The following is a 26,558-nucleotide window of genomic DNA, read 5'->3' as shown; positions in this document are numbered from 1 at the left end:
ATCAAATGTTAAACACAATTTACATTTTCATAATTTTATAGGTGCCATGGGAGATACGTGCCTTTTAAGTGAATTCCTACTACAACCCTGTAGGAAGTGTCACTTCTTTGCATTTCCAATATGAACTGGCACTATTATATTTGCCCATTTATAGATAACAGGAACAAAAAGCCCAAGAGATCCAACAATTGAAACCAGAAGAAAAGTCCATAGAAATATCCGATCAAGAACCTGGGCTATGAATTTCCAATCGGCAACAACCTGCATCAAAAAAAATAAAACGCATTAAATAGTTAAAAGACATGACACAATTTGTTAATTTACACATCAGCTTATAATATAAGTGGCTTATTTTGATAGATTTTTAATAAAGCACTTGGTTATTTTATAGTAAATTTTAAAAAAACTTTTTTATTCTTATTATATGCAGTTACTTCTGTTACTTATTCTGGCCCAGTAGTGTTTACTTATTTTAATTATTAAAGATAATCCAGCCTGAGGTTAATTGCATGACAGAATAGTTCAGAATACTAAATATTCGATATGTGTTCATCTTCTTCCTCACCTCACCTGCTTTATTTAGTTTTGTTTCTCCTAGGGACCATTTTAATCTAAGCTCATGAGTTCCGATCTGCTGGCTTGGAGCTCATTTCCTCCCCATTTTTGCAGCCTAAGCAGGTCTGAGTGACCTCAAGGGAAAGGGCAGGCTGAGACCAAGCCCTGAGCACCAGAAGCTCCCCTTCTACAAGGCCATGACCTTGACCAAGGGCTTCCCCAGCCCCCCTGTTCTCTGTGAACACACGGGGTCTTCTACAGACACTGTGCCCCAAGTCTCAGAATAATGTAGAATTTAGAGGATGATTAACATCCTACCACTCTGTTTCTGAGTTTTTCCCCCTGAAAATAAACCCCACTTACAGGCCATCATGGAAGCAGCCCTGACCCTTCTACAGAACACTTTGCGGACATTCATTAAATTCCATCTCAATCTCAATCATTACCTACTACCGGTATTTTTCAAGACTCCATTGATAGCTTTATCTTATAAAGTTAATTACAGTTATGCCAAATAGAAACTTTATAATCCACAAGCGTTAAAAGTTTATTAGAAACATATGTCAAATGTTGCGGGGGTGGGGGGGGCTGTTATTTTCCCAGAGTCATTCCATTTGCTTACCACACCTGCTAGAAATTTTTTAAAAGATTTAGATATTAGAATCTATATAAATTTTTTATGCTAGATACTATTTTATTATTTGTTTGATTTACAATATTGTATTAGTTTCAGGTGTATAGCAGCGATTCAAAATTTTTATAGCTTATACTCCATTTAAAGTTATTATAAAATATTGGCTATACATTCCCTGTTCTGTACAATATATCCCTCCCTATAGCTTATTTATTTTATACATAGTAGTTTGTACCTCTTAATCCCCTACCCTTATCTGGCCTCCCTCTTCCTTCTCCCCACTGGTAACCAGAGGTTTGTTCTCTATATCTGTGAGAGAATTCACATAATTTTAATGGGACTATTCAAAGCAAAGTCAATTCTGAAAATATTACACAATAAAGAATAGTGACCAGATTGAAATTTTACATATTTTGAAAAATACCTCCAGTTCAATACAATCACATTAACAAAATGTATTCATGTTCAATTCTTGCATCTTCACTATTAATTAACCTTAAATAAGGAGCCAATGAGTTATTTTTCTATAATAAAGTTTTGAGCAAATTTTTGTTCTTAAGCAAATTAAGTATATTATGAAATACTACACTAAGCTTCCTGTGTACACTTGGATGTATAATACATAATACCTGAGAATACCTTACTGCTTTTAATTCAGTAACATTCTCTTGTAACTGAACAACAAAAAGAAATTATCCTAGAAAAACATCTTGGCTATATTTATAAAGCCTATATTAGGCTCATTATTTAAAAAATAAAATCACTTGAGAAATTATAAAGCAGTTGTGCCTGCCGATTACTGTAAAATTCAGAAACAAAGTTACTGCAGATAAAATTTAAATGGTTCATTCTGTCAGAGCCAAAAAAACAAATGGCAGGATCACTGTGCCTTGGAGTAACAGAGCAGTCAGCCTAACACGAAGTTTTTTTTAATAAGTCATCCAAGATGCTGATGGGGGATATGGAGACGTGAGATCTGTGCACCTGTCCCACCTGCAGAGGTTTTAACTGAAACCAATTCTAGTAGAGATCTTTTACCAAACAGTGTGTCAGCGTTCCTGGCCCTCATCTGTGCTTAGTCCTAAGGGTCATGCTGTTTGCCCAACTCAGAATCAAAACAGATCTGCGTTCGTAACAACAAGCGGACACAGACCTCCCGGACGTCATTCTCCCTCACCACGTGTCTTGTAATGTAGCGAACAGAGTCAAGCGCAGCTTCCAGCGTGTTCCGAGAAGGTTTTGGTCCCCTGCTGCTCTCAGTTTCTTCCTTCTGACTGAAGTACCTATCCACGTGGCTTCTCATGCAAAGCAGTTTCGGAAGCCGGTGAAGAAATATCTTGCGGACCCACGGAGCCATAGCGTTATGCGTGGAGGAAGAACGGTGATGGATGTTGATAGCGAAGACGGTGACCATAATGGACAGTGTCACAAAAATCATGGTAAACACCAGGTACTCTCCAATCAGAGGAATTACTTTTGAAGACGAGGGTATGATCTCTTCGATGACAAGAAGGAAGACGGTCAAAGAGACAAGCACTGAAGTGCAGAGACAAATCTTTTCACCCTCGTTTGAAGGCAGATAGAAGACAAGTACGGTTAAGAAGGAGAGCCCGATACAGGGTATGATGAGGAACAAGGTATAAAAGAGAGGCAGGCGCTTGATCACAAACGAGTAAGTGATGTAAGGGTACCAGCAACAGCGGTCCGTCCTGTTTCCCTTGCTTCCCGTTGCGCTCACAATTTCCCATTCTCCATTATCAAAAAAATCTCTCTTGTCTACATCTTGGTCCTCCAAAATTATATCAACCTGTGATCCATCGTAAGTCCAAGAACCAAATTTCATGGAACAGTTTTGGAGATCGAATGGGAAAAACGTGACATCGATGGTGCAGGAACTTTTGTAGTTTGCCGGCGGAGTCCAGGTGACAGTGCCGTCGTACCTGACCACGGTTTTCGTACTGGCCCCTTCAAAACGCCCATCTGCACTGAAATACACACACTTTACGGTAACAATGCAGGGATTAAACAACCCACGCATGCGTTCTGCAAGCCTAATAAACAAGAAAGCCTATACCATAGCGTGCAATATTTTTTAAAAATTATTACACTTGAGCTATGCCTGCTACACGCAGGGGGCTCTAGTTTAAGGACATCGAATGCTACTGAAACTGAACCCCTACGTCCACATCGACTCCAAGGCTGACAGAGCTATATTTGACAGAATCTTGAGATTTAAGTGGTTGAAATGGTTTCGCTTTGCACACAAAATGGAATTAGGCTGTTTATAGCAATGGACATGAACAGAGCCAGAACCTGAAGCCACACTCCTAGACGCCCCACAGTGTTCTTCTGCCTCCGTTACAAATACCGGATGCTTCCTAGCAGACAGGGAAAGAACGTTAGCACCCGGCTGGGCATGCCCTGGGAACAGCCACACCTCTCCAACTCTGCCACCAAGCGGACTCACACACTGGAGGAGCCTAGCAGGAAGCACCACCGCCACCATGACGTATCTTCAAAGTATTGTTCTCGATCTTAAAATTCATGTGACTGTTACACACTACTCTGTAATATATCCGTGTTGTATATAAAAATGTTTTTCCAGTGACTTAGAGTAAAATGATGCTCCAGGAAGCTGCATCATGCTACCTCACAGCTTTGTTCACGGCTTCCATGTTGAGAAGCATGGAGATAAAGGTTTGAAAAGATTAAAGATATGTTTGCTTAGCATTTGCTCTGTCCTCATGCCAAATGCCTTCTTGCCAATAAAACAAAGTGCTTTAGGGTAAGCAAATTCCCAGAACTGTCCTGGAGTGGTCCTAGAGAAAAACGAAACTGGTATCCAGGAGTACCCTCTCCCCTAAGTTAAAAACCACCCTCAGTGGGTAGCGGGTATAGCTTAGTGGTACAGCACGTGCTTGATGTGCACAAGGCCCTGGGTTCAATCCCCAGTGCCTCCATTAAGGGGAGAAAATGAATAAAAATTTTTAAAAACCATCCTCAAAACACACTATGAATACCTATGAACATGAGTTAATAATTAACCCAACGTTGCTCACTGTGGGAAAATTATGATACAGTCTTTAAGAAAAATTAGAAGGATGCACATTTGAACATAAACTATGACCTTAACTATTTAAAAAAAAAAACATACCAGGTGGAGAGGATATAGTTCACTGATAGAGTGCACTGTTTAGCATGCGTAGGGCCTGGGTTCAGTCCCCAGTACCTCCATTAAAAAATAATAATAATAAATAAATAAACCTAATTTATTAAACCTCCCCCAAATACCAAAAATATATAAAAAAAAATCTGGAAGGAAGTCTGCCAAAAATGTATGCTAGAATATGAGGGTAAATGGGGATGTCCAGGCAGCCTCGGTGTGAACCCCCACCACCCACCATCACACGTGAGCTGTGTCATCTTGGACAAGGTATAACTCCCCTTTCTCATCTGTCAGATAGATATAATCATACCTAGTTCACAGCGGTTATCACGGGAGCTGAATGAATAACGCACATAAGGCACTGAGCACGCTGCCAGGCACTGAGTAAGGTCAGTGCACGCGGAAGCTGATGACGGCGGTGGCCTCTAAGTGACAGGATAACAGGTTTCATTGCACCTGCCCCCCAGCTTCCAGCGCATACCTTTCTAGACTTCCCAAATGTTTTATAGATTTTTGAAATCTAAGAACACTTTTATGATCAGAAAACAATACACCGAAAAAGGGAGAGGACCACAGAACCGATCTGCAGGTTTATGAAACAAAAGAACACAAGTAAGTCATGTGACTTTATAGCTAAACAATATTCAAAAAGAAGAAAAAATTACTAGTGTCTAATAGTAACGCAATTGTTTTCTTTTGAAAACCTAAAATGAATACAACTTACTTATCAAACAAAACAATGTCTGGGGTCCAAAGAGAGTCTGAAGGGACACGTATAACTTTTATTCCACCATAGTCATCAGGATTCCATCTTAATTTTACATCGATCCATTCCTTAAAAAGAAAGAAACCTGCCTCAATTTCAAGAAAATTAATAGTCAAAAAACAGTGAAAACTATACTCTCAACATTTTAGACTTAAAATCACCTCTATTGCCAGTAGAGAAAACTCACCTCCACAGCCTTCCTCTGGGCACTGGAGGACAGCCCTGTCCCCTTGTGTGGTGACTCCAGCCATGGTCCCCATGAGACACCAGTGAGGACCAGGGCTGGGTGCGTCCATGGCTCTGCTCAGCACCTCTTCTCCCACCAAATGACCAAGCCCAAGAGCTCAGCCATGGGCACCTAAGGCCCAGGTTCAAGGGACATTCTCTTTTCTAGCTGCATTGTCACTGCCTGGCTGGAAGGGTCCAGGCACAGAGCAGCTGGATTTATTACACATTCCCCATATTGAAACACCTTGTCCAGCCTCCACCCCGTGACAACTCTGTAATCATGTCAAGAATTGCACCCCAAACATTGTAAAACGATTATAAATCAATGAAAAATGTTAAAAAAAAAAAAAAGACTTGTACCCCAAAGAAAGCATATATACCTTTCTGGAGTTTGGGGTTAGGAAACTGGTAGCAGGTATTAAAAAATCAGGGATGCCCTACTGTATAGCACAGGGAACTATATTCAGTATCTTGCAATAGCCTGTAGCAAAATAGTACATGAAAAGGAATAAAATCACAAGCTCAATTAAAAAAATGTAAAAAAAAAAAAATTAAAAATTGAAAAAATAAATTGAAAAAAAAATCAGGGATAATAAAGAACAAAGGGAAGCACTCAACAGTTGTTGGGGACATATGTATGGCGGCCCAGAAAAAAGTCCTTTCTAGAAAAGGACTAGGAACATAAAAATAAAGCAATACATTCTTGCCTGTCCCCTCACTCAGAGTAAGAGCCAAAACCCTCGAGTGGCCAAGGAGCTGCTGCTCATAACCTACGCCAGAAGCAACCACCCGCTGCCTCCTGTTGCTTCCCGGACCCCACCCCCTACACCCCTCCCCACGGCCCCCTCACCTCTAGCCAGCTGGCCTCCTGGCTGCTCCTTAAACACACCAGGCCCCCTCCAGCCTCAGGACATCTGCCCTTCTGTGTCCCTCTGCCTGGGACACTCCTCCCCCAGATACTCACGTGGCTGGCTCCACCCCCTCCTCCGTCCACCTTCAAGTCTTTGCTCCAATATTACCTCCTCAGTGGCACTTCCCTGCCCGTCCTATAGAGGTACAGTCCCCAACCCTCTCTTCTCCACTTTCCTTCTGTATTTTCCTCCAAGCTTATGCACTTGAAAGGTACTATCCAACTTCCTATTTATTCCCCACCCCCAGGGAATGAAGTCCCCTGAGGGCCTAGACTTCTGTCTGTGTTGTTCACTGCTGTTTCCCTAGGGCCCAGAGCAGTGCCTTGCACACCACAGGCACTCATATAATATTAGCTGAAGGAACACACGACTCCATCTACCTCATCTTTCTGCATCCTGCCAATCCATCCCAAGACCGAACACTCCTATTCCCTTTGTGCCACAAACCCGCTAACAGCAGTGGCACAGCAAACAGCGGGGCGGCCCTTGGGATTTTATACATACCTGTTTCAACCAGACATTTGTCGTCATTAACTGATTTTTCTCATCCTATAAAATAAAAATTTAAATAAGGCTGATTATATCAATTAGAGGAACAATAATTCTTTAAGTAAGAGTTGTCTCATTTCTATATAAACACTCTCCTCTCTCTAGTACCTACACTTGATTCACCAATCTGGTTCTCTAGACAAGCAGCACCTTCTTTTTCCAGCCTAATTTCACGTTATTCCTTCCAACATACCCTGTACTTCAGAGAAGCTGCCCTCAAGTACTCCACTGGCTTTTTTAGAGTTAACATTAACAGCCTCAGCTACTGCAGCTCCTCGAAACTAAGCCGCAGTCTAAGGGGCGCAGCGTTAATTTGTGTACTTAGCATTAAGGAAGAAGAAGGTGGACAATGGATTGTGAGCTGTTGTTAATCATGAGACACGTCTGGATTTCAGAAGCGCTACAGTGTGGGGGGGAATGCGCGTGTTACAAGCGGTGAGACCCCGTGTCTGTGTGCATTCTGGAGGGGCTGTGACTTGCTGCTTGCTTCTGCTAAGGCACGAATATGAATCTCTCTTGCGGAGCTGCTGTGTAGAAAGCAACACTGAGGTCAGAGCCTTGAGTGGCAGCTTTGTAACGCCTCTACGGCCTACTTGCCTAGAGAACGGAGGGTCCTTGGTACGTGCCACTCACACCTTCCTGCTGTCATATCTTTGCTTATGCCGGTCCTTCACGGAGTTTTCAAGGCCTAATTAAAGTGGCATCTCTTCCATTAAATTTTACTTAAATATCACAGAGCCAGCTGACCCAGTAAAAGACAGTTATGATTATCAACCACACACAGACCTGGTGCAGGGTACGACGCTCAGGGCACAGAGACCCACAGCAATATGAGGGACTCCCTACTGGGGAGAGAGGACAGTGTGTAAACAGCTGAGGTGACTGGAGGGTCCCCATTCCCCATCCCACCCCAATAACAGTGAAGGACCCGGGAGAAAGGAGGAGGCCAGAAGGAGGCTCGTGTCTAGGGACAAAGGCAGCTGGTAGGTCCTTACATGGAAGGAACTGGTCCTAGGAAACACAGCATGGCCAGCCTGCTCATGCTGCGTTTTCCAACAAGCAGTTTTCCTTCCTTAAAACACTAGAGCTGGAAAGGGCCTAGAGAATTTACCTACTGTAATCTCTCCATTTTGCAAATATGGAAACTGGGCCAGTGAGGCAACATGCCTGAAAATCACACCACCAAGCAGTGGTAGAACCGATTCTAAGAACTCAAAACCCCTAATTTTTAACCCTATCCCATCAGCTCTAGTGTCCACGCCAGTCATACACCTTTCAGAGTAACCGCTGATCCCCGTATTAGAATATGCCTTTCAGCCAAGAGATCTAAACAGAGGCATTAATTAGGAAAGTTCTGGTAAACATATTAACTATGACGCTGCACGGTACTAGGTCATCTCTGAGACTATGGACCTTTTCCCCAGAAAAATGTGAACATGTAGATTTTGCTCTCTGGGCTGAGACCTAGTCAACGCTCGGTGTGTTCAACAGCAACACAGAACACAACGATCCATAAATTCACAAAGGTGTTGGGATTAGCCTCTCCCTCAGGGGATGCAGCCTAATTTCGGCTCAAGTACCTCTCGAGCATCTACAATGTGGTCAACATAACGGAGGCCGCAACAGAAACAAAACCGAGTAAAGACAAACAGGACAACACTCGGGAGGAAACCAGAAATGAATGTGAACTACGCCTGAGCACAGCGGGTAAGTTTTAGTGGTGATGGTTGCTTTTTTTTTTTTTTTTTAACCTGACCATAAAAATCAAAACAAACAAGCCAGCCCTGAGATTTTAAAAAGAGCGAGAACACATAGAAAATAAGACAGGAATCTGAGGAAACGTCAGGGAAGAGCCACTAAACATGACCACGAGGTTAAGGGGGAAAGACCTCAGCAATTAAAATGAACATAAAACCCCTGGGAAGCAAGTCAGCCAACCTTCTAGTCTCAGTGTCTGGGGCCCTTGGCCCCCATCTTCCTTGACTCCAGTCCCCTCCTGCTCTTGGGGTCACTGACCCCACGTCTTCTGGGCTCTTCTCTCAAGAAGCAACGCTTCCCCAACATCTCTGCTTGGCTAACCCTTGCTTCTACCACGTTCTATGAACGTGGCTTCTGCTCTCCCTGATTTAAGAACTCATCAAGTCAAAGTTTTCAACAATCACCTCAGGCCAGCAATTCCAACCTGACATCCTTAGCCTCGTCTCTCACCTCTGAGCCCGTCCTGACTTTCCAAGGGCCTCGTGAACTTTTTCTGTTGAATGTATCACAATGACTTCCTATCAAAAGCAAACCCATCACCTTCCCTGTCCCAAGACAACCAATTTTTTCTTTCAAACTGATCACTCTTCTAACCACATAGGCTTCAAAATTAGACCTCTCCCTCTATATTCAGTGCTCAAGTCCCATTCCTTCTTATCTGAGATCTCCTAACTTGCCTCTCAAGCTTCTAGTCTACCTTTCACTCCCCAAAGCCACCTATTTAATTATCGTATTGATCTTGCTAAAAGACTGCTTTTCCCATGTCTGTGACCCATTGGATCTTTCATTCATCCAGCGTTTACTACGTGCCAGATGCCAGGTGAGGCTCCGGGACAGACACAAGGGATAAAGCTCACCCTGCTTTGAGGACGCCATGCCAGGACATGCGTGCCAGTCAGCGTGGTGGGCGCTATATCAAAGGGCAAAGGGCTATGGGGACAAAGGAGAGGCTGTCTGAGTAAGTTTGATGTCAGAGTCTGACAAATGAATTTGGCCTTGAAGGATAAATGGCTTGTGCTGAGAAGGAAAGTTCTGCAAACAGAAGGAATGACAGGAGCAAAGGCACAATTCCTGCAGACCTCACCTCCTCCACCATCCTGTCAGGCCGTTCAGCGCAGTGGGGCTCCCAGCAGGAACCTTTTGATCTAGACAGCCGAACAAAAGGGCTTAATATCAGTTCCACACCTCTGATTATAATCTTCCTTGTTAACTGAAGTTCTTTCTTCTCTGCACGCGGATCCTACACTGGGCACAAAGCCAGCTCAAGGGCCACTTCTACCTTGCTTTCTTTGATCACCTCAGTCCTTAAGGTCTGAATTCCCAGATCTGTGATATCATGATTTAATACTGTAGTGTTCCACAGTGACTCCGTTTACATGCTTACAGTCCCAACTAGAAAGAAAGGCTGAGAGCCAGCCCTGCTGATCTTCCTTCCTACATCCCTATTTTTATCTATATTTAAAATCTCCCTGTATTGCCGAGCAAAGGATCAAGCACAGAGTCCACATTCACTGACTTTCTGGGAGCAATTAGGTGACATATAGCAATCAACAGACTTAAAAAATGTATATCCTTTGATTCGCCACTTTTCTTAAGGAAAGGAGAAATGCAGACATTTATGCACAAAATATTCGTCACTGTCATTTATGACAGGAACAATTGGGAACAACATTCTCTTCTGTCAACAGTAGAGAATGTTTAAATAAATTATAAATTACCATAAAGCCATTAAAAATTACATTTAAAGATTATGTAATAACATAAGAAAAGGTTCATCATGTAACAACAGGGGGAAAGCAGGAGTCAAATTATATCTAAATAATATTCTAATTTTGTAACATATAAAAAAGGTCAAGAAATACAACAAAATGTTACCAATGGTCATCTCTGGTGGTAGGATTACAATCAATTTTTATTTTATTTGTATTTTTTGAATTTTCTAAATTCTCTCCAAAAATCACGCATTGCTTCTCTAACCAGCAAATAAAGGCACACTTATAAACGTTACTTACATACACACACATATATATATTCTTGTTGACTATTCTGGGAGCACAGCAGGGAAATAATTATTGATCAACATGATCAGAACAAGAAGAAACTAGTTTAAAAATTAGTGTGAACTTCTTAGTTAAAAACAAAGAATCTCAAAAAAAAAAAAAAAAAAGAAAAAAACAGAAAGAATCTCTCGACCATAAGAACAAGTTAAAAAGTTAAATCAAGGGAATTTACTCCCTGCTGATTGTCACAGGGAAAAAACCTCTGAAATGTTTTAAGTGTGACGCTGAAGCAATGAAGCAATGTTGAGGTCCTTTTTGGTCCTAAAAGTCTACAACTCTACTCTTGGAGTTTTTGCTTTTAAAATTTTTGACTTTTTGATCATATTTTTAACACATTTAAGGAGAAACTTCCATAGAAAATGTTTAATATCTTCAAATTTATTTAAAAATAGACCTATTTTAATTACCAAATGAGAGAAAATGCTTTCTAAATGATACCAGATTATATAAGCACACTGCATTCCCAGGTGGCTGGTGTAATCACTTTCCCTGGTGAGTTGCTTGAGGAAAAGGACTTGTGTTCATTCACTTTTGTAACCTCTGTGGCCTGAGGCAGTGCCCGGGCACACAATACACTCTACCCACCCCCAAGTGAAATGGAATATTAACGACACGCATACCTACCACGTCCACTAATTGAGATATTGCAAGGCCAAACTTGATTTTTATTTTGTCATTCAGGTGTTCCACAGGTCGAACCCATCTTTCGTAGTCTTGAAATAAGTCCTTAAACAAACTATCTTCATGTTTTGCAATAAAGGATGGTTCAGCTAATCCTGTATAACAAATTTTTAAAAGTTAGTGGATTGGCTCCTCTCCCACCAGATACCTCTACTTAGATAAAAAAAAAAAAGTTTGGCGTTACTAACGTACTAACAAACCAAAGTGTTATTTAAGCTATTATCAAAGGAGATTTTTAAAAGAAATATTAATACAAGTGTCTGCGACCAACAACGCACACTCTGGTTGGGATATACTTCTTAGTTAATTCAGGTTATTCGCATAGAAATATGCTGAGTTCAGTAAGAAGCACTCAGTACTTCATAGAGTAATTTGAAATCTAAGTAATGAAAGCGTTTAAATTACCAAAGCTAAGGGGGTTGCTTGTCATAAAATTCCAAACCTAGAAAACAGATATATTACAGTTCACTGGTCAACTATAAATATAAAATAAACACACTGTAATTTACATGCTTTTAATATACAAACATATAAATACTGAATAAATTATTCAGATTTCCATACCTTTGTTTGCCATACATTTGTATACAATTACCTTAGGGCCTAAGATTTAAAAAGAAAAACTAACTTTTTTTAAAGTTTCAGATGCCAAAGCCAAAGACTGGTTAGATTTAAGGGTAACGGTTACATTTATACTTTTACTGAGCTTAAATAAGCCTCTTGGAAATAAGCTTTCAGTGTTGTATGGACACTGGAGCCTCTGTTTAGGAAATGTCGAATGTGGGAAATTCAAGGATGACATTTACTCAAGACTCACAATTTTACAAAGGAAAAGTATGTATTTAAAACAAAATGTCACTGGCTTCTTTACCATAAAGTGTACACACGAGGACCTGGAGTAGCTATCGCTGCTCTTTCTCTGAACTAAAAAAACGATCTAACAGAAAGTTGGCACTCTCACGCCTGGTGCCTGTGACGTGCTCTTGTTCACAACTCTTTACTACCTCCTTCGACACTGAGTCAAGATCAGGAAGCACAGTGGTCCCACCAGCTGCCCTCCGTGAATGCCAGCGCGGGGACCGCCCGCCCGGGCGGCACCACTTACCTGCACAGCAACCCCCTTCCCTGCTGCCCACTGACTCCGCGCTGCCCGAGCTGTCCTCGGCACGCTCTTCCCGTCTAGACCAGAGATTGTCTTATCCTGACGAAATTTAAAATCCCTTCTTTCACCTGAGTTCTCAGGGTTAAGAATAAAATGCCATCAGGCACATCTCCCTCATCTGTACCATGCAGAAACCAGAAGGCAATTCGTGCCCCCGGTTAGTGATTCTAACCAAAAGGTAAAATCCGGGAACACACATGTGATAATGATAGCTCTTCCACGTGGCTGGCTATTAATGTCATGTGATAGCCAACACTAATTATACTAATTAATAAAGGGACTGTATTAATCATCAGTTCTGCTTTCCCGCCAAGCAGAGGAACTTGTGCCTGGCTTTACAAGCATTGTACCAACGGCAGGCCTTAAAGCCGTCTTTGGCACATGGAATTCATTCTCCTTTCAATGATATCGCGGGGGTCCTGGTCTCTTCTCTGACTTCAGCAACAAAATTCATCAATTTTACACCATAAACTTGTTTTATATTTATTCAAGAAAATAATTGTTTCACCAGAGAGGTCGCTGTCCTTTGAAAATGTCACAAATGCTTTCTGGGCTGCCATTATTTGACAAAGTTTCATAACAAAAGAACTCCTGGGTACTGTAGGAATGGATTACTGATAGGGTGAAATCTGGTTTTCAGATAATCACTGTTTTGCTTTCCTTTTTAAGAGAGTATATGTGAAATCACCGTATTTGCAGGTACATTTTTCCCAGCACACACAGATCTATACTCTTTATGCACACCACACAGCAAAATTCTGAATCACACATTACTATTTACTATCAGTATTTTCGAGCCACTAATCCATTTTTATAAAATGGAATATAATGCAACAGCTAATGTCAACAACTACCCTTATATTATCTGAAGCTTAGCGAAACTCCACAACGTTAATGTGTTAGTTAAGAAAAGCAACCTAGACATTTCTTTAAAATGTAAACATTAAGAACACATTCTATTTCTTAAATCCACCCATTTCTCAGCAAGCCCACTGCCACGGTCCTAGCACAAGCTACCTGCATCTGTCGTCAGAACTAGGCAAGCCTGCCATCCTCAGTGGGTGCCAGGCGGTTTCTCAGCGCCCCTATTGGTTCTCTGCACAGATACACAAGCAGTCGTTTCAAAACACAAATCTGATGTTACCCCCTTGCTTAAAACCCTTCTGTAGCCTGTAGCCTTCCACTAATTCAAGATAGACTGAAATCCTCAGGGCCAAATGTGCCGGATCTGTCCCCTCCAGGCTCTCTCTCTCCTTTGCTCTTTCCAGCTACACTGACAGTTCAGCCTCTCAAACACTCCACACTTCCCCCTGTGAGGAGTGCTTGTCCTCCCTGTCTGACATGCTCTCCCTCCCCTTCACCCAGTCGACTCCCACCCATCCTTCAGATCGCACTTCTTCAGGGCTCTGTCCTGCCCCCAAAGTCTACACTGGGTCCTCTGCATAAAAACATGTTCCTTATCTGGGGTGTCCTTCTACAGTCTCTGATGAATTTGCTTAAAGTCTGTCTTCCCAGCTGTGGTGCAAACTCATGGCAACAGGTCCTGTGTTTTATTCACCATTATAACCCCAGCGCCTAACAACATACTGGCACAGAGTAGGCACTCCATTTGTTGAATAAATACATGGATGAATAAGGAGTTGGTACCATCTGACAATTCCCATTTATCTCTAATAATTCAGAATTTCATCACTGGTTGTGAAACAACTGCCACAATTTTGCTATTTTGCTAATTAAGGATGACGAGTCACTAGACAGCTTCTTAACAGTAGAGAGACCTTGTCTGACTCAGATCTGAATGTGCAGAGAGGCAACACAACACGCTAAGAACTCAGGATTCTAAGTCGAACAGGCTGGGGTCCATCTAGTCTCTAATACTTACTGTCTGACCTGAAGGCAAGTTACTCAACTTCTTTGTGTATTAGTTTTTTCATCTGTGAAACTGGTCTAAAACAATACCTAAAAAGGTTACTGAGAGGATTAAATAAAACTGTGCACAGAAGTGCCAGCACAGGGTCATGCTTATTAGTCCATAAATGATTGCTAAAGTAATGATAACTGATAGACCTCAAAAGGCAAACACACAAAAATATTGCAGCAAAAGCAATCACTGCCTGCAGAGCTACTGATCTCCACCTAAAACTTCCCAAATAGCCCAATGAAGATCATCTCCTGGGCTAGTGAGTATAGCTCAGTGGTAAAGTGCATTCCTAGCACGCACGAGGTCCTGGGTTCAATCCCCAGCACCTCCATTAAAAACAAAAACAAATAAATAAAACTAATTACCATACCCTCCCCCCAGAAAGAAAAAATTTTAAGAATAATTAAAAAAAAAAAAAAAGATCATCTCCCTATGGATTACCGCAGGCAAGCAACCCTTGCAAAAACACGAAGAATGTGTCTGTGGCACTGGACCCTCAACCCAGCGCAATGACAACTCAACAAAAAGCTTTCCTCCAGCCTATAACCTTCACAGCTAATAATGCTAATCCGAATACCAGCCTACTAACAGCACGCAAATCACGTATCTCAGAAAAACAGAGACCCAAGCAGTGACGCACACTAAAAGCAGGACGAGAACCAAAAATAATTAATGGGCAATTCTCTTGAAGCAGTTAAAAATGCAACAAGAGGAAAACTAAATTGAATAAGTAAAAGGTAGAAATATGTTATCACGTCATTGACTCTCTGAGATTTGAACTTGGGCTTTACAAATCCATTTGTAACTCCGAGTATCGTGACGAGTGCTGTCTCCGCTCGAGGACTGAAGAGAATGACTGATCAAACACGTGTCCCTTTCAAGCTATTTAGTGAAGCCACACGTATTTTCAAAGAAATGTAACCTTGATCTTTAACTTCAGTAGCCTGATTAAGAAAGGATGCAAAACTGCAAAGCTGAAAATCATAATTTGAATAGTTGGCGCCACTAATTAGCTGTTAACTTTCACATGCCACCATTTTCTAATCTGCATAAATAAGGATATGCTGCAAAATGTCAACAACTGTTCAACGTGTGTGGCAAGAACTCTTCAATCTGTTGTATTTTAAATTTTACCATCATAAAACATAAATAAAAAGGGTAACTTCTGCTTTGCTGCCTGTTATGCAGATAAAATGAAAGAGCACATTACCTTGTATCTCGGATAGTGTCTAAGGTAGTTGAATTTTTTTTTAGTTTTCTCCACTAAATTCATAAGCAGCTAACTCAATAGATAGCTAAAGATTTTTAAAAAACCAATTCCAGGAAGATAAGACAGGATAGTGTCCTCTACTGGCATTCTTCCGGGAAGAACCATGATTTTCTTATCAAAAAGTATCGGAAAAAAAGTCAACCAAGGTGCTCTGCAGCTAAATATGAATATTCACAGTCTTGACAATCTTCAGATAAAGAATTAACAGATAACATCTGCCATAAGTTTCTTCCATAAATTCTTCCTAAATCTTTAGCATCTGCTATAGCCTGGGTGTATTAGACCCTAATGTGTGGTAACTCGTTCACCTCAGTCATTCATTCAACAAACATTGAGTGGCTGCCTCTGTGCTAGGGCAAAGCAGAAGACTCTGGTACCTACCTTCCTGGGAGACAAATCTGCATATTTGTTTACTTTCATTATAGCACAATTATAAACTGGATGGCTGTGCAGAGAACACCCCTTGTGTATTTGAACATGGCTGCAGTCCTGAAATCTGACATAGGATTTCTCAACACTATTGACATTTCAGACTGGATAATTCTTTGTTGGGGTGGGGGAGGGTCTGTCTCCTGCACTATAGGATATTTGGCAGCATCCCGGGCTTCCATCCGCTACATATACCGCCCTTCATGTGACAACCAAAAACATCTCCAGACATTGCCAAATATCCTCAGTGCGGCAGAGGGTAGGGTAGGATGGGGGGTTGGGGATAATACACAAACCTGCCCCTGGTTGAGAATCACTGGTCTAATAGTAGCCAGTAAGTGGCAGACGGAGAAATAGGACCCAGATTTCTTTTTCTCAAAATACTTCAATTACAACAGTAATGTATGATCACTGTCAGGATTCCAGCCAAAAGCACACAAGGAGTAGGAATTCTCCCTCTCCTCATCTCCTTTCCTCCAAGGTCAACCACTGTTAAGTTTATTGTGTAGACATTTTAAAATACACACACACACAGAGGAAGAACAAGTGTTTACTTTTTGACTTCTGCAATTGCTTTTTCAATCAATTCTATACATCAAAGTATATTCACGTATCTCCACACTTTTCTTCACAAGCTGCAAACTGGTCTGGGCTACGGGTGTATCATTCACATAAGCTTTCACCACTGGTGGGCATTTATACAGTCTTCAGTTTGGGGTGACTTCTACCAATGCTACAACGGGCAAATGCTGTAGTTAATGTCCTTGTACATCTATTTTTCCACACTTTTACAAGGACTTCGATGACACCGAGGTGGAATTGCTGAGTCAAGGGTATATACGTTTTAAATTTTGCTAGTTACTGCCAATAGCCTTTCTTTTCTTCTTTATAGGCTGCTGAAGAATGAAATAATGCATCTAAAAAGGTGTGTAAGAGTGATATATTATATGTCCCCAATTCATAATTAAGCCAGTCCTGGAGTAATCTTCCCCTACAGGGCTCTGTGTATGTTTTTTAAGTTAACATAGTGTCTCCTGTCCCTTTTTTAAAGCTCCTCTCTGCAGCAGCGCCAGGAGGGCTATTTTAAGCAACAGCAAGATAAAGAAGTGAACCTAATCAACCATTTTGTAAATGAGAAGAAATCTGTGCTATATCCAACATCTTCAATGTGGCAGATAGGTATGCTTCCACATCATTCTTTTAAGTATTGCAGATGAGAGGCAGAGGGGTTTTTTCCCCCCACTCCAGGGTTTTCATTATATCTTCTATTGATTTTTATCACAGAATTACAGGATAAAGTTTCTCTGTAACTGATATGCTTTAGTAAACCTAATTTAACATCCTGCCCTGATTCTCAGAACACCTGCAGTAAGAAAATGACCTGAGGCAGTTAAATTTAGGTCCAGTCAATAGTTTTTCAAGGAGGAGAGACAACTTTCATCCTTTGAAAGTCTGAGTATCATCAGATTAAATGCAGAGTTCACTATCGTAATTTGACACCATAAACCTCTCCACAGGCAATAAATATGTATTATGGGCTAGGAGATTTACAGTGTTACGAACTGAAATACCCAATGGTACATGAAGATGCCTCAGTCCACTACAGCCTGCGCGACCTTGATAAGGCTCTTGCAGATTTCCTCCTTAGGGTCATCTAATTATGAGTGAGTAGTGGGGACTGGAAGGAAACATGAAGACAGGCTGTTTGTTAAGATGATGGGACAGTGCTTAGTTTCTACTGGTCTTATGCATATAGTTCATTGTAACTTCTCTATTTCCATAGCTGCTGCCGTTGGATCCTCCTGATAATCCATCCACTTGATATGAATAGGAAACTGTCTACAACCTTGCTACTCAAAGTGTGGTTCTCTGATCAGCAACATCTGTATCACCTGGGTGCTTGCTAGAAATGCAGAATCTCAGGCCCCGCCTCCAATCTACTGAATCAGTGGCTACGTGCTAACAACATCCCCAAGGATTCCTGTGATATTTTTTGGTCAATGCTGCTGGCTTCTCATGGACAGAGATCAGGGCTGCTGCCAAACAGCCTACAAGGCAGGACGATCTCCCATAACAAAGCATTCTCCGGCCCCAAATGTCAGAGGTTGGGAAATCCTGAGCGGGAGGAAAATGGTGTTGCCCAACTCCATATATACACCATTGATCATAAAATAAAAAGAAAGAAAGAATATCAAAAGTTCATATTGTCCTTTTTTGTCAAAATTCAAATATTCACATTTAATTCCGATTTTTACTGGCAAAAGGCTATATGTGATAATTCTACGTTAGAAGGAAAGAGCCTGAGGTCACTGAACAAAACACAGTTAGGAGAAACAGCATCATGCTTCCTCAATTTGGAAACAACATGTAAAATTTTACTTGCAGAGCAGAAAAGGATCATTAAAAATAATCTCCCCTATCCTATTGTCATTATATAACTACACCTATGCTGCTCTGGAGAGCAGATTTCCAAAGAAACAAATTGGAAACTATTCCAGAATTTACCAGCTCTCATTGTCAAGACATGCTTATTTAATATTAAACTTAAAATTACATCTGAAAAAATTTAATTCCGATTCTTAGGGGAGAAAAATAATGCTATAAGAAGAAAGATTTTCTGTACTGAAAACTCATATCCTAATTATAAAAAGTTACTTGCTGGATCTAATTTGTTGATTACAGGCTGGGAAAAAACCCTATTCTGACAAATGACTGAAAACCTCTTCGAAGTTCCGTCGATAGGCTACATTAACAAAATCAGGTGCATCTGAAACATATCAGGAGCTACACAAATAAAACCCTACCTTCGAGGTGCCCACAGCTGAGCTTATAGAGCATATTTAGTGTTTGCAAGGAAAAAAATAATTTTTAATTTCAAATTAAACTGTGTGAAAAGTTTATGTCCTTACTTAAGGCACCTAGATACTCTTTTGGATGTAATCATAACAGAAGTAGAGAGGACAGTCACTATATGTGTATTTCTATTAGCTTCTTAAAAGTATTAATGAAAATGACTAAAGGGGAGAAGAAAAATACCTTTCTTAGCTTTCATCAAAATTAAAGTTTCAACCATTGAAAACGTCACACAACTACACAGTGAAGGAATGTAACTGACTAATGACTATCTAATTTACATAAATCACTCTCAATCATACTCAGGTCAGTTTAAAAGGCTTGTATTATCTTAATGTACTAGGTTAATTATTCACACTTTAATACAGACAAAATTGCCTCTTGAGCCACCTTTCACAGCTCAGTAAGTAAGGCTGCTGGCAGACCAGACATTTTCTATTCCTAGAGACTGGCTCCCAGAAAACCATAGAGTTAAGACCCTAAGATCAATATGAAAACAATAAAAATGTAAATGTAAAATTAACTATGGTTCAAAGGATCTAAAATCCATCTACAGCCACCCTCTAATTTCAAAGATGGACAAATAAAGGATCAGCAAGGTCAAGCAATATGCTCAAGGAAACACAGCAAATTAATGGCAGGTGTCCTGATTCCAGATAGTACTTCAGCCACCCTACATTCAAAGGCAGTTTTACACAAAAGCGTACTAACATTTAGGAGCAAGTGTGCAATTCCATTATCTGTTCAACATTTGTTCTTCAAACAATCACTTAGTAGGAGCACATGGAATCTTGGAATTATAGAGCTGGAGAGAGAGAAGCCTTTAATGATCCCTCACCTTACAGATGAGGTAACTAACATCCAGAGAGATCTTACTATTCCATTCGTTCATCAACAAACATTTACTGGGCTCCTACAATAAGCTAGGTCTCTGCAATACAAAGATACACAGGATAAGATCACAGTTCTTAAGGAGCTCATGTGGGACAAAGGGAAAGAAAATACAAATGTAATACAACATGGTGGTTATTATAAGAGAGGTATTCACTAAGTGGAGTGGGGACAGAAAAGAATTAATCATCTCTGATTGTTTGGATATAACACTGAACACCAAGCATGTACAGATAGCTATTTACATCATTTAATCTTGGCTATATTTTATATTTTAAAAGATGAAAAAAGCTCCACTTCACCAAAAGGCGTAGGGAGCCACTGTTTTCTGAGTGTCACGCATAGCACCTGGCATTTCACACATATTCAAACCTGAAAATGACTCAGAGGTAAGCAGTATTTTTCCCATTTATCAAAATGACTCAGAGATAAGCCGTATTAGCCACATTTTTCAAAGCTTGTCCAAGTCAGGATACACTAGAGTCATAATTTGAACCCAGGTTTGTCTGGTTCCAAAATCACATTCCTTTCTTTCTGTTAAACTATGACTTCCTCTGCACAGGATTTTCTTTATGTGTTTTAATCATCCTCCACATTATTTCTCTTAAGTCTATTTTAAGCAATACATCCTGCAATAAATAATTCTAGTCTTCAAGATGACCACTTTCTAGAAGCAGGAATCAGAGTTTTAAAACCTTAAGGAAGGAAAAGACAAGAAACTGTTCTGCTTAGACCCAAAGTTTCCCCTTTTAAAGAAACTCACTCAGAAAAACTGAAATACTGACATGAACTTCAGCTTTTATCTCTTGCTTAAAGAATTCTTACATTTTCTCCAATTTGATCACACCACAGGACTCCATAATTGGTAGTATTTTTCTTCAAGGTATTGAGAGGGCGGACTCAAACTTTCTAAAGCTTTCCATTCGAAAAAGTACTATGCGTTTTCTTCTGTTGTTTCTATTCCAATCCAAAATATTTTTTTAAATTGAAGTACAGTCAGTTAATGTGTCAACTTCTGGTGTACAGCATCATGTTCCGTCATACATATACATACATATATTCATTCCCATTCTTTTTCATTATAGGTTACAAGATACTGAATATACTTCCCTGTGCTATACAGAAGAAATTCGTTTTTATCTATTTTATATATAGTAGTTAATATTTGCAAATCTCCAACTCCCAATTTATCCCTTCCTACCCACTTTCTCCCAGGTAACCGTTTTGTTTATTATATCTGTAAGCCAGTCCAGAACATTTTGACATAGAGAAGGCTTTAAAAAAGCTCTATCCCAAGACGCTAAAGAGGAATTCAGGATGCAAACAGCCAGCAGCCAGGGAAATCCGCTGCCCAGAATTCTACAGCTAACACATTTCATCTTCCAGCAAAAGGAAAGATTTCAAATGCTAAGGGGTGAGTTGGGGAGGAGGGCGAGGACCAAGGGGTAAAAGATCAAGTCCTAACCCCTAGTATTAAACCCAAGCAACCTCCATACTTGCCTGTGAGTAAGTAACAACGTGAGAAGCCCAGCTGAAACCAAGAAAGGAAAGCCGTGCCGGATAACAACCGCATCTTTTACTGAGAAAGTTTTTACCTAAGTATTTTGACTAAGTCACCCAGCAATCTCCAGTGATTCAGGTCATGGAACAAAAGCCAAAGCGGCCTCTTCTCGGCATTTAAATGAATACACCTGAGCATTTAAACGGACAGCCCCCCCCCTCCCTCCAAGCCCCCAGGAGAAAAATAAAACCGCCCTCCGTAATAAGGTTTTCAGTGCGGGCCGCAGCCTCGCGGCTCTCGGGGACCCGGCCACCCCGCGCCCCCCGGCCGCCCGGGCTCACCTAGCGGCGCACCGCCCCCCGCGCCCGCCGGACCCCAGTGCCCCGCGACCAGCTGAAAGAGGAGGAAGTGGAGCGGGCGAAGCCCGAGACTGAGGACCGCGCGCCCCAACCTCCGCGTTGCCATCGCCCGGCTGCCTGCGCTCCCGCGGAGAAGCGGACTCCGCGGATGAAGCCGAGAGCGTGTGTTAGAGCGCACGGTGAGCGGCCTCGCGCCTTTGGGCGGGCTTGGGCGCGGGAGGAGGGTCCGCGCACGTGGCCCCGCCCCAACCCCCTCCTCCAGTTGCCTCTTACCCCGACCTCGCCCCGCCCCGTCCTTTCTAGCCCCGCCCCGCCTGCGCATAGCCCCGCCTCCGCTCCGCCCAGTCGCTTCTCCGGCCTCGTGCTTGGCCCCACCCTCTCTATTCTAGCTCCGCCTTTTTCACGCCTGGCCCCGCCTCCAGGCCCGACTTCTGCCGGGTGCGACTTTGGAGCTCAGAGTCCCAGGAAGGGGAAGGCCAGAGGATGGCATCACTGGCGGGTCCTTAGTCCAACTACAGGGTGACCTTGGGCAAGCCACCTGTGATAACTACCTGTAATTAATGTCTGCTCTGTACCCAGCACCAAGAGGGGAACCAGACGGACAGACGGCTCTCAGCTGACAGAAAACCAGTAAACATATAGTTACTGAGTTGCGATGAGGGATGCAAAGGAAACAAGTGGGAGGCTGAACCTAGTGGAAGGGGACTTGCCCCTAAATTCTGGGCTGAGGCTCTCTCCAGTCAGCCGCGCCGCCCACTCAATTCGTCCTTGCGGGTTAAATACCATTCGCAGCCTGCCTGCCTCATGTGGCTGTCATGGGGGCCAAGGGACCCCCAACAGCAGGCCAGCGAGGCGACCCTGGGCAAGTCACCCTCCCTCCTTGGACCTGTTTCTTCATCCTTAAAACGAGGTGGATAAACTAGAGGACTCAGAAGGTCCAGCTCTGACACTCATTGAAGCCATCCACAGAAATAATGTAGGTGGCCTAAATGGGGACAATGCCCTCCGTGTCATCATCAGTTAACCTTAGTAAACGTTAGCGATTCCATCTGCTATGGACACTTAGCAACTCCTGTGGTGACCGATGATGACTGCTGGAAGCCCATCACAAATCCCGTGAGACCCTGTATTTATTTCATCCCTTCTTTTCAGAATTGATTAGAAAGCTTCATTTGGCTGAAGAGATTCAGGCAAATCATCTCCAAACTTCAGCGGCAGTGCGTCTCACTGATTCTTCACAGAAAACTTTATAGAGTTGACCCCTCTAAGACTCCTCGTGAGCAGAAATAGCACTCCAGGCTCCAGACTCTGTGAATGTTTAAAAACTAAACCTGGTTGCAAAGAATCCAAATGGTGAAATTTAGTGAAGACTTTTTCCCCTCAGTCTAAGTACAACCAGGAAAATGGAAAGCAGAGCCACTGAAGCTAGTCTCCTTCGGCTGGACTTAAAGCAAGAGAAGGGGCCACAGAAAATGACAACCAGGTTAGTCACTAATTACACTTCTACAAAGGAAGTGAAGACAGTACCTATTGTCCCTACATTGCAAATTTCTGTTTTGCTCTGAAGAATTTATGGGGCAGGGAGACACTTAGGCAATTCATCTTAACCGTGTTTGGAGGAAGTAAAGTGTTATTTCACTTCCAAAGCTGGGGGATTTGAAACTGAGTGGCCGAATAACCGTTGAAGGTCACAGTACCTGTCAGTGGAAAAACTAGAATTCAGTGGTTGTTGGCTCAGCCACGGCGAGCATAATTGGAACTCCTAGGCCTCCCCAGAGTGTCATATCAATAACCATGAGAACAACGGTTATTTATATAATCTGTGAAAAACTCCACTGGCTGTTGTTACTAGTTTTAAGTGAGAGGCAAAGTGTGTAATGTGTTGGGCACTTGAAAACTAAAGCAAATAATTATAGCATATAATGTATGCGTCTTGGATGGTTTTTTCTGGAAGGATACACCGATTAACTCTCAGTTGCTGGATGTGGTAGCAGCACCTGGCTCTGATAACAGCATTTTCACACTGCTAGAAGATGCTGGCTGACCACATGGCAGTGACAACTGCAGCTGTTGCTGTGGCCACCACCTACAAAGGTCCCCCAGAGTAGCAGCTGTCCACCAACTTTCTGAGATTTGACCAAAGAGACAGTCAGGCAATCTACAGTGCACCCACGTCCCAGACACCACATTTCCTCTGGAGCGGCAGGATTTGTTATTACACTTTCCAGTCTTCACCCATCCTACTCTCTCCCTTTCCCTGAATATCCAAACCCATCCTTTCAAGATCCATTTCAAGTGCCACTTGTCCCAGGGTGTCTCATCTACTCCCCCCACCAGCCACAGCTATCTTGTGTCTCCAAACTTCCAGAACAGTCCACTCTGATTTCTCTCATGGCACTTATCACGTTCCATCTTCTTGTCCATTTCTCTATAAATCTTACGTCCTCTACTAGATAATGAGCTCCTAGGCCTGGAGTCTAGGTCTTATTCATCTTTAGGATACCTGCCAGCCAGTCAGTGCCTGGCCACAGAAAGTAGAATAAGTATCATATTAACCTTTCCAGGTAGTGGGGGAATGTAATAATGGAGCACTTTCTAATATACTAGCACGTTCAATCTCCAGCAGTATTATAAGGGCAGTACTTTCATTACCCTTATTTTGTTTTGATCTCTCCTTGCTTCTCTTGGCAGGTTCCTCTCCTTCCCTCCAGACTCTGCATGTTGAGAATTCCACAGGCTCAAACCTGGACCTAGTCTCTCATCTCTGCACCCTCCTTCTGTGATCTCATCCGTTTCCTTGGCTTTAAAAATCTTCCACAAACTGACAAGAACCAGATTCACACTCAGGTGCCAATCTCACCTCTGTGTATGTGACGCCATCTTCACTTGGGCATGTGACTTAGTATGTCTCAACCCATTTTGTCCTCTTAAGTCTCTCCATCTCCATCCATGGTACCACCATCCAGCTTATTACTCAGGCTAACAACATGGAGGCCATTCTTGGTTCCTCCCTCTGTGTCACCCACCAAGGCTAACTCAACCCTAAGTGCTGTTTACCTGGAATTTACCTGGAATCCACAGCCCACTCCTCTCCTGCTACTACAGTCAGGTCCATGCTTATCTGTAGCTGAGACTCCTGCCCTGCACTGCCCAGCACCTTCTGCAAGGGCACCTGAGTGACCAACTGTAACAGAAACCAAATCCCAAGCCCTTGCTAGGATTGTTAGAGTGACCCCGCTGCTGCCTGCACTAACACGGCCCCCTACACACACATACACGCACGCACACACACATATGCACGCGTACACGTGCACACTGTGTTCCTGCTTCATTGGCCCCCTTCAGTCTCTGAAACCAGCCAGAAGGGTCCTGCCTTGACTTAACCGGCTCCCTCTGCCTGCCCTATTCTATCCCCACCCTCCCCTCCTTGTTTTGCCTAAGTCCTTCCAGACTGAGCTTATTTGTCACCTGTTGAGTGACACATCGAGCTAAGTTGGGTCTCCCACTCCTTCCGCCCGTTACTCTCCATCACTGCCCCCGTCCCCTCCCCTCACCACATTAGTCACAATTTGTCATTACATAATTCTAGTGTGCCTGATTCCCCCGATAGAACATTACCCGCAGACGGGCCGCAGCTGTGTCTGTCATCCACCGGGATGTGCTCAGTATACTGAGCGTGCAGCAGATGCTCCACATGTCCGTCGGGTGAAGAAATGAATGTTAAGTCGTTTGTCCCAGATCTCCCAGGAGCGAGGTAGAAAATGATGAGCAGGGGTTCAAACCCAGCTGGCCTGACTTCAAACTAAACCTCTCCTCTCTGTGGCCCCACCCCTTAGCTTTAAAAAAAGACCCCTTAAAACTTGCCTTGTGGAAGGTAAAGCTGGTAAAGCATTCAGCTGCCGGCCCCAAGTGTTCAATAGGTGCCGCTAGTATTACTTGTGTGGCAATTACACTCCGATGTGCTTTTCCACGTAAGCAAACCCTTAAGCAAAGGGCAGCTGGTGCTTTGGAGTTAAAAGCACGTGCATGGAAGGGAATTAGAAGGCCAAATAAATAACAGGAATCAAAAATAAACTTTGTCATCTGCAAGTGCTATGACCTAACGAGCTGTCTTTCATACCAATGTTGTTGTTGGATTTTCTTTTTTATAACGGGGTCAACTGAGCTAAATTCAGAGCTGGGTAGATTCTCCGAATCTTCCATTCAGCATTTCCATTATGGCTGGGTGATAAATTCTGCTGTGAGCCTTTAAGATGAGAGCCAAACCGAAAAGTTAATTAAAGATAAAAATGGGTGCTGTCAATTTTACTGCTGAAATTAAATGCATTTTCACAGATTAAAGGAAAAAAGCAAGTATTGATAGGATATTAAAATCCAATCCTTCAAAAGAAATGATAAGAAAATAAAAGGTCCCTTTCGGGGCTATTTCAATGGCTGTAATCAAAATGTAAAATGCAGACGTATTTTAATGCAGAGAGCTTTAAAAGAAAATTAATTGGCCATATTTTTACCAGATGGTAATAACTAAATAGTAGCACATAAAATCAAATATCACAAAAAGTATAAACCATGTATAAAACTGAGCTGTCTCAACAGAATTTAATAACAGCATATATATATATATATATATATATGCCACAATGTCAAAGGCCCTATTACCAATAGAAAAATACAAGAGAACAAGGAAATGGCAATTCACTACAAAACAGAGTAAATTATAATGTATCCTGGGCAAATACCAGCTCTTGTTACAAATGAAGATACTGTCTTCCATCTCGAGAAAGTACCCTGCAATATCCCATGCCCCCTAAATGTTGAAAACTTTTATACCTGGAAATGATGAATCATATCATGGAACAATTTT

The 26,558-nt window shown here is 42.1% G+C and overlaps 1 protein-coding gene and 1 non-coding gene across 2 annotated transcripts; one reads left to right on the top strand and one right to left on the bottom strand.

Moving 5' to 3' along the window:
* Positions 1 to 99: 99 nt before the first annotated feature.
* Positions 100 to 25,390, bottom strand: CHRNA5 (cholinergic receptor nicotinic alpha 5 subunit). Its single transcript, XM_031440746.2, has 8 exons — positions 25,313 to 25,390; positions 24,763 to 24,878; positions 12,414 to 12,487; positions 11,252 to 11,403; positions 6,765 to 6,809; positions 5,080 to 5,189; positions 2,343 to 3,174; positions 100 to 261 (listed from the first exon to the last, which is right to left on the bottom strand). Exons 1-8 carry the CDS (start codon positions 25,388 to 25,390, stop codon positions 100 to 102), a joined length of 1,569 nt encoding a protein of 522 aa, XP_031296606.2.
* TRNAI-GAU (transfer RNA isoleucine (anticodon GAU)) lies at positions 4,078 to 4,149 on the top strand. Its single transcript has one exon. It is a non-coding gene; the product is annotated as a tRNA-Ile (tRNA).
* Positions 25,391 to 26,558: the final 1,168 nt, after the last annotated feature.

This window comes from Camelus dromedarius, chromosome 29, assembly GCF_036321535.1.
Source record: "Camelus dromedarius isolate mCamDro1 chromosome 29, mCamDro1.pat, whole genome shotgun sequence".
Lineage (NCBI taxonomy): Eukaryota > Metazoa > Chordata > Mammalia > Artiodactyla > Camelidae > Camelus > Camelus dromedarius.
Note: the sequence above shows the minus strand (reverse complement) of the source record. Positions and strands in the feature narration are given on the sequence as shown.

Excerpts from the sequence above, each read along its gene's own strand:
- CHRNA5 (XM_031440746.2), bottom strand. The coding sequence starts at position 25,390 with ATGTGGAGCATCTGCTGCACGCTCAGTATACTGAGCACATCCCGGTGG. Across the intron at positions 12,488-24,762 it reads GAGTGGGCTGTGGATTCCAG|ACGGGAAGAGCGTGCCGAGG; the intron begins GTAAATTCCAGG and ends TCTCTGGTCTAG. Across the intron at positions 262-2,342 it reads GGGAGAATGACGTCCGGGAG|GTTGTTGCCGATTGGAAATT; the intron begins GTCTGTGTCCGC and ends TTTTTGATGCAG.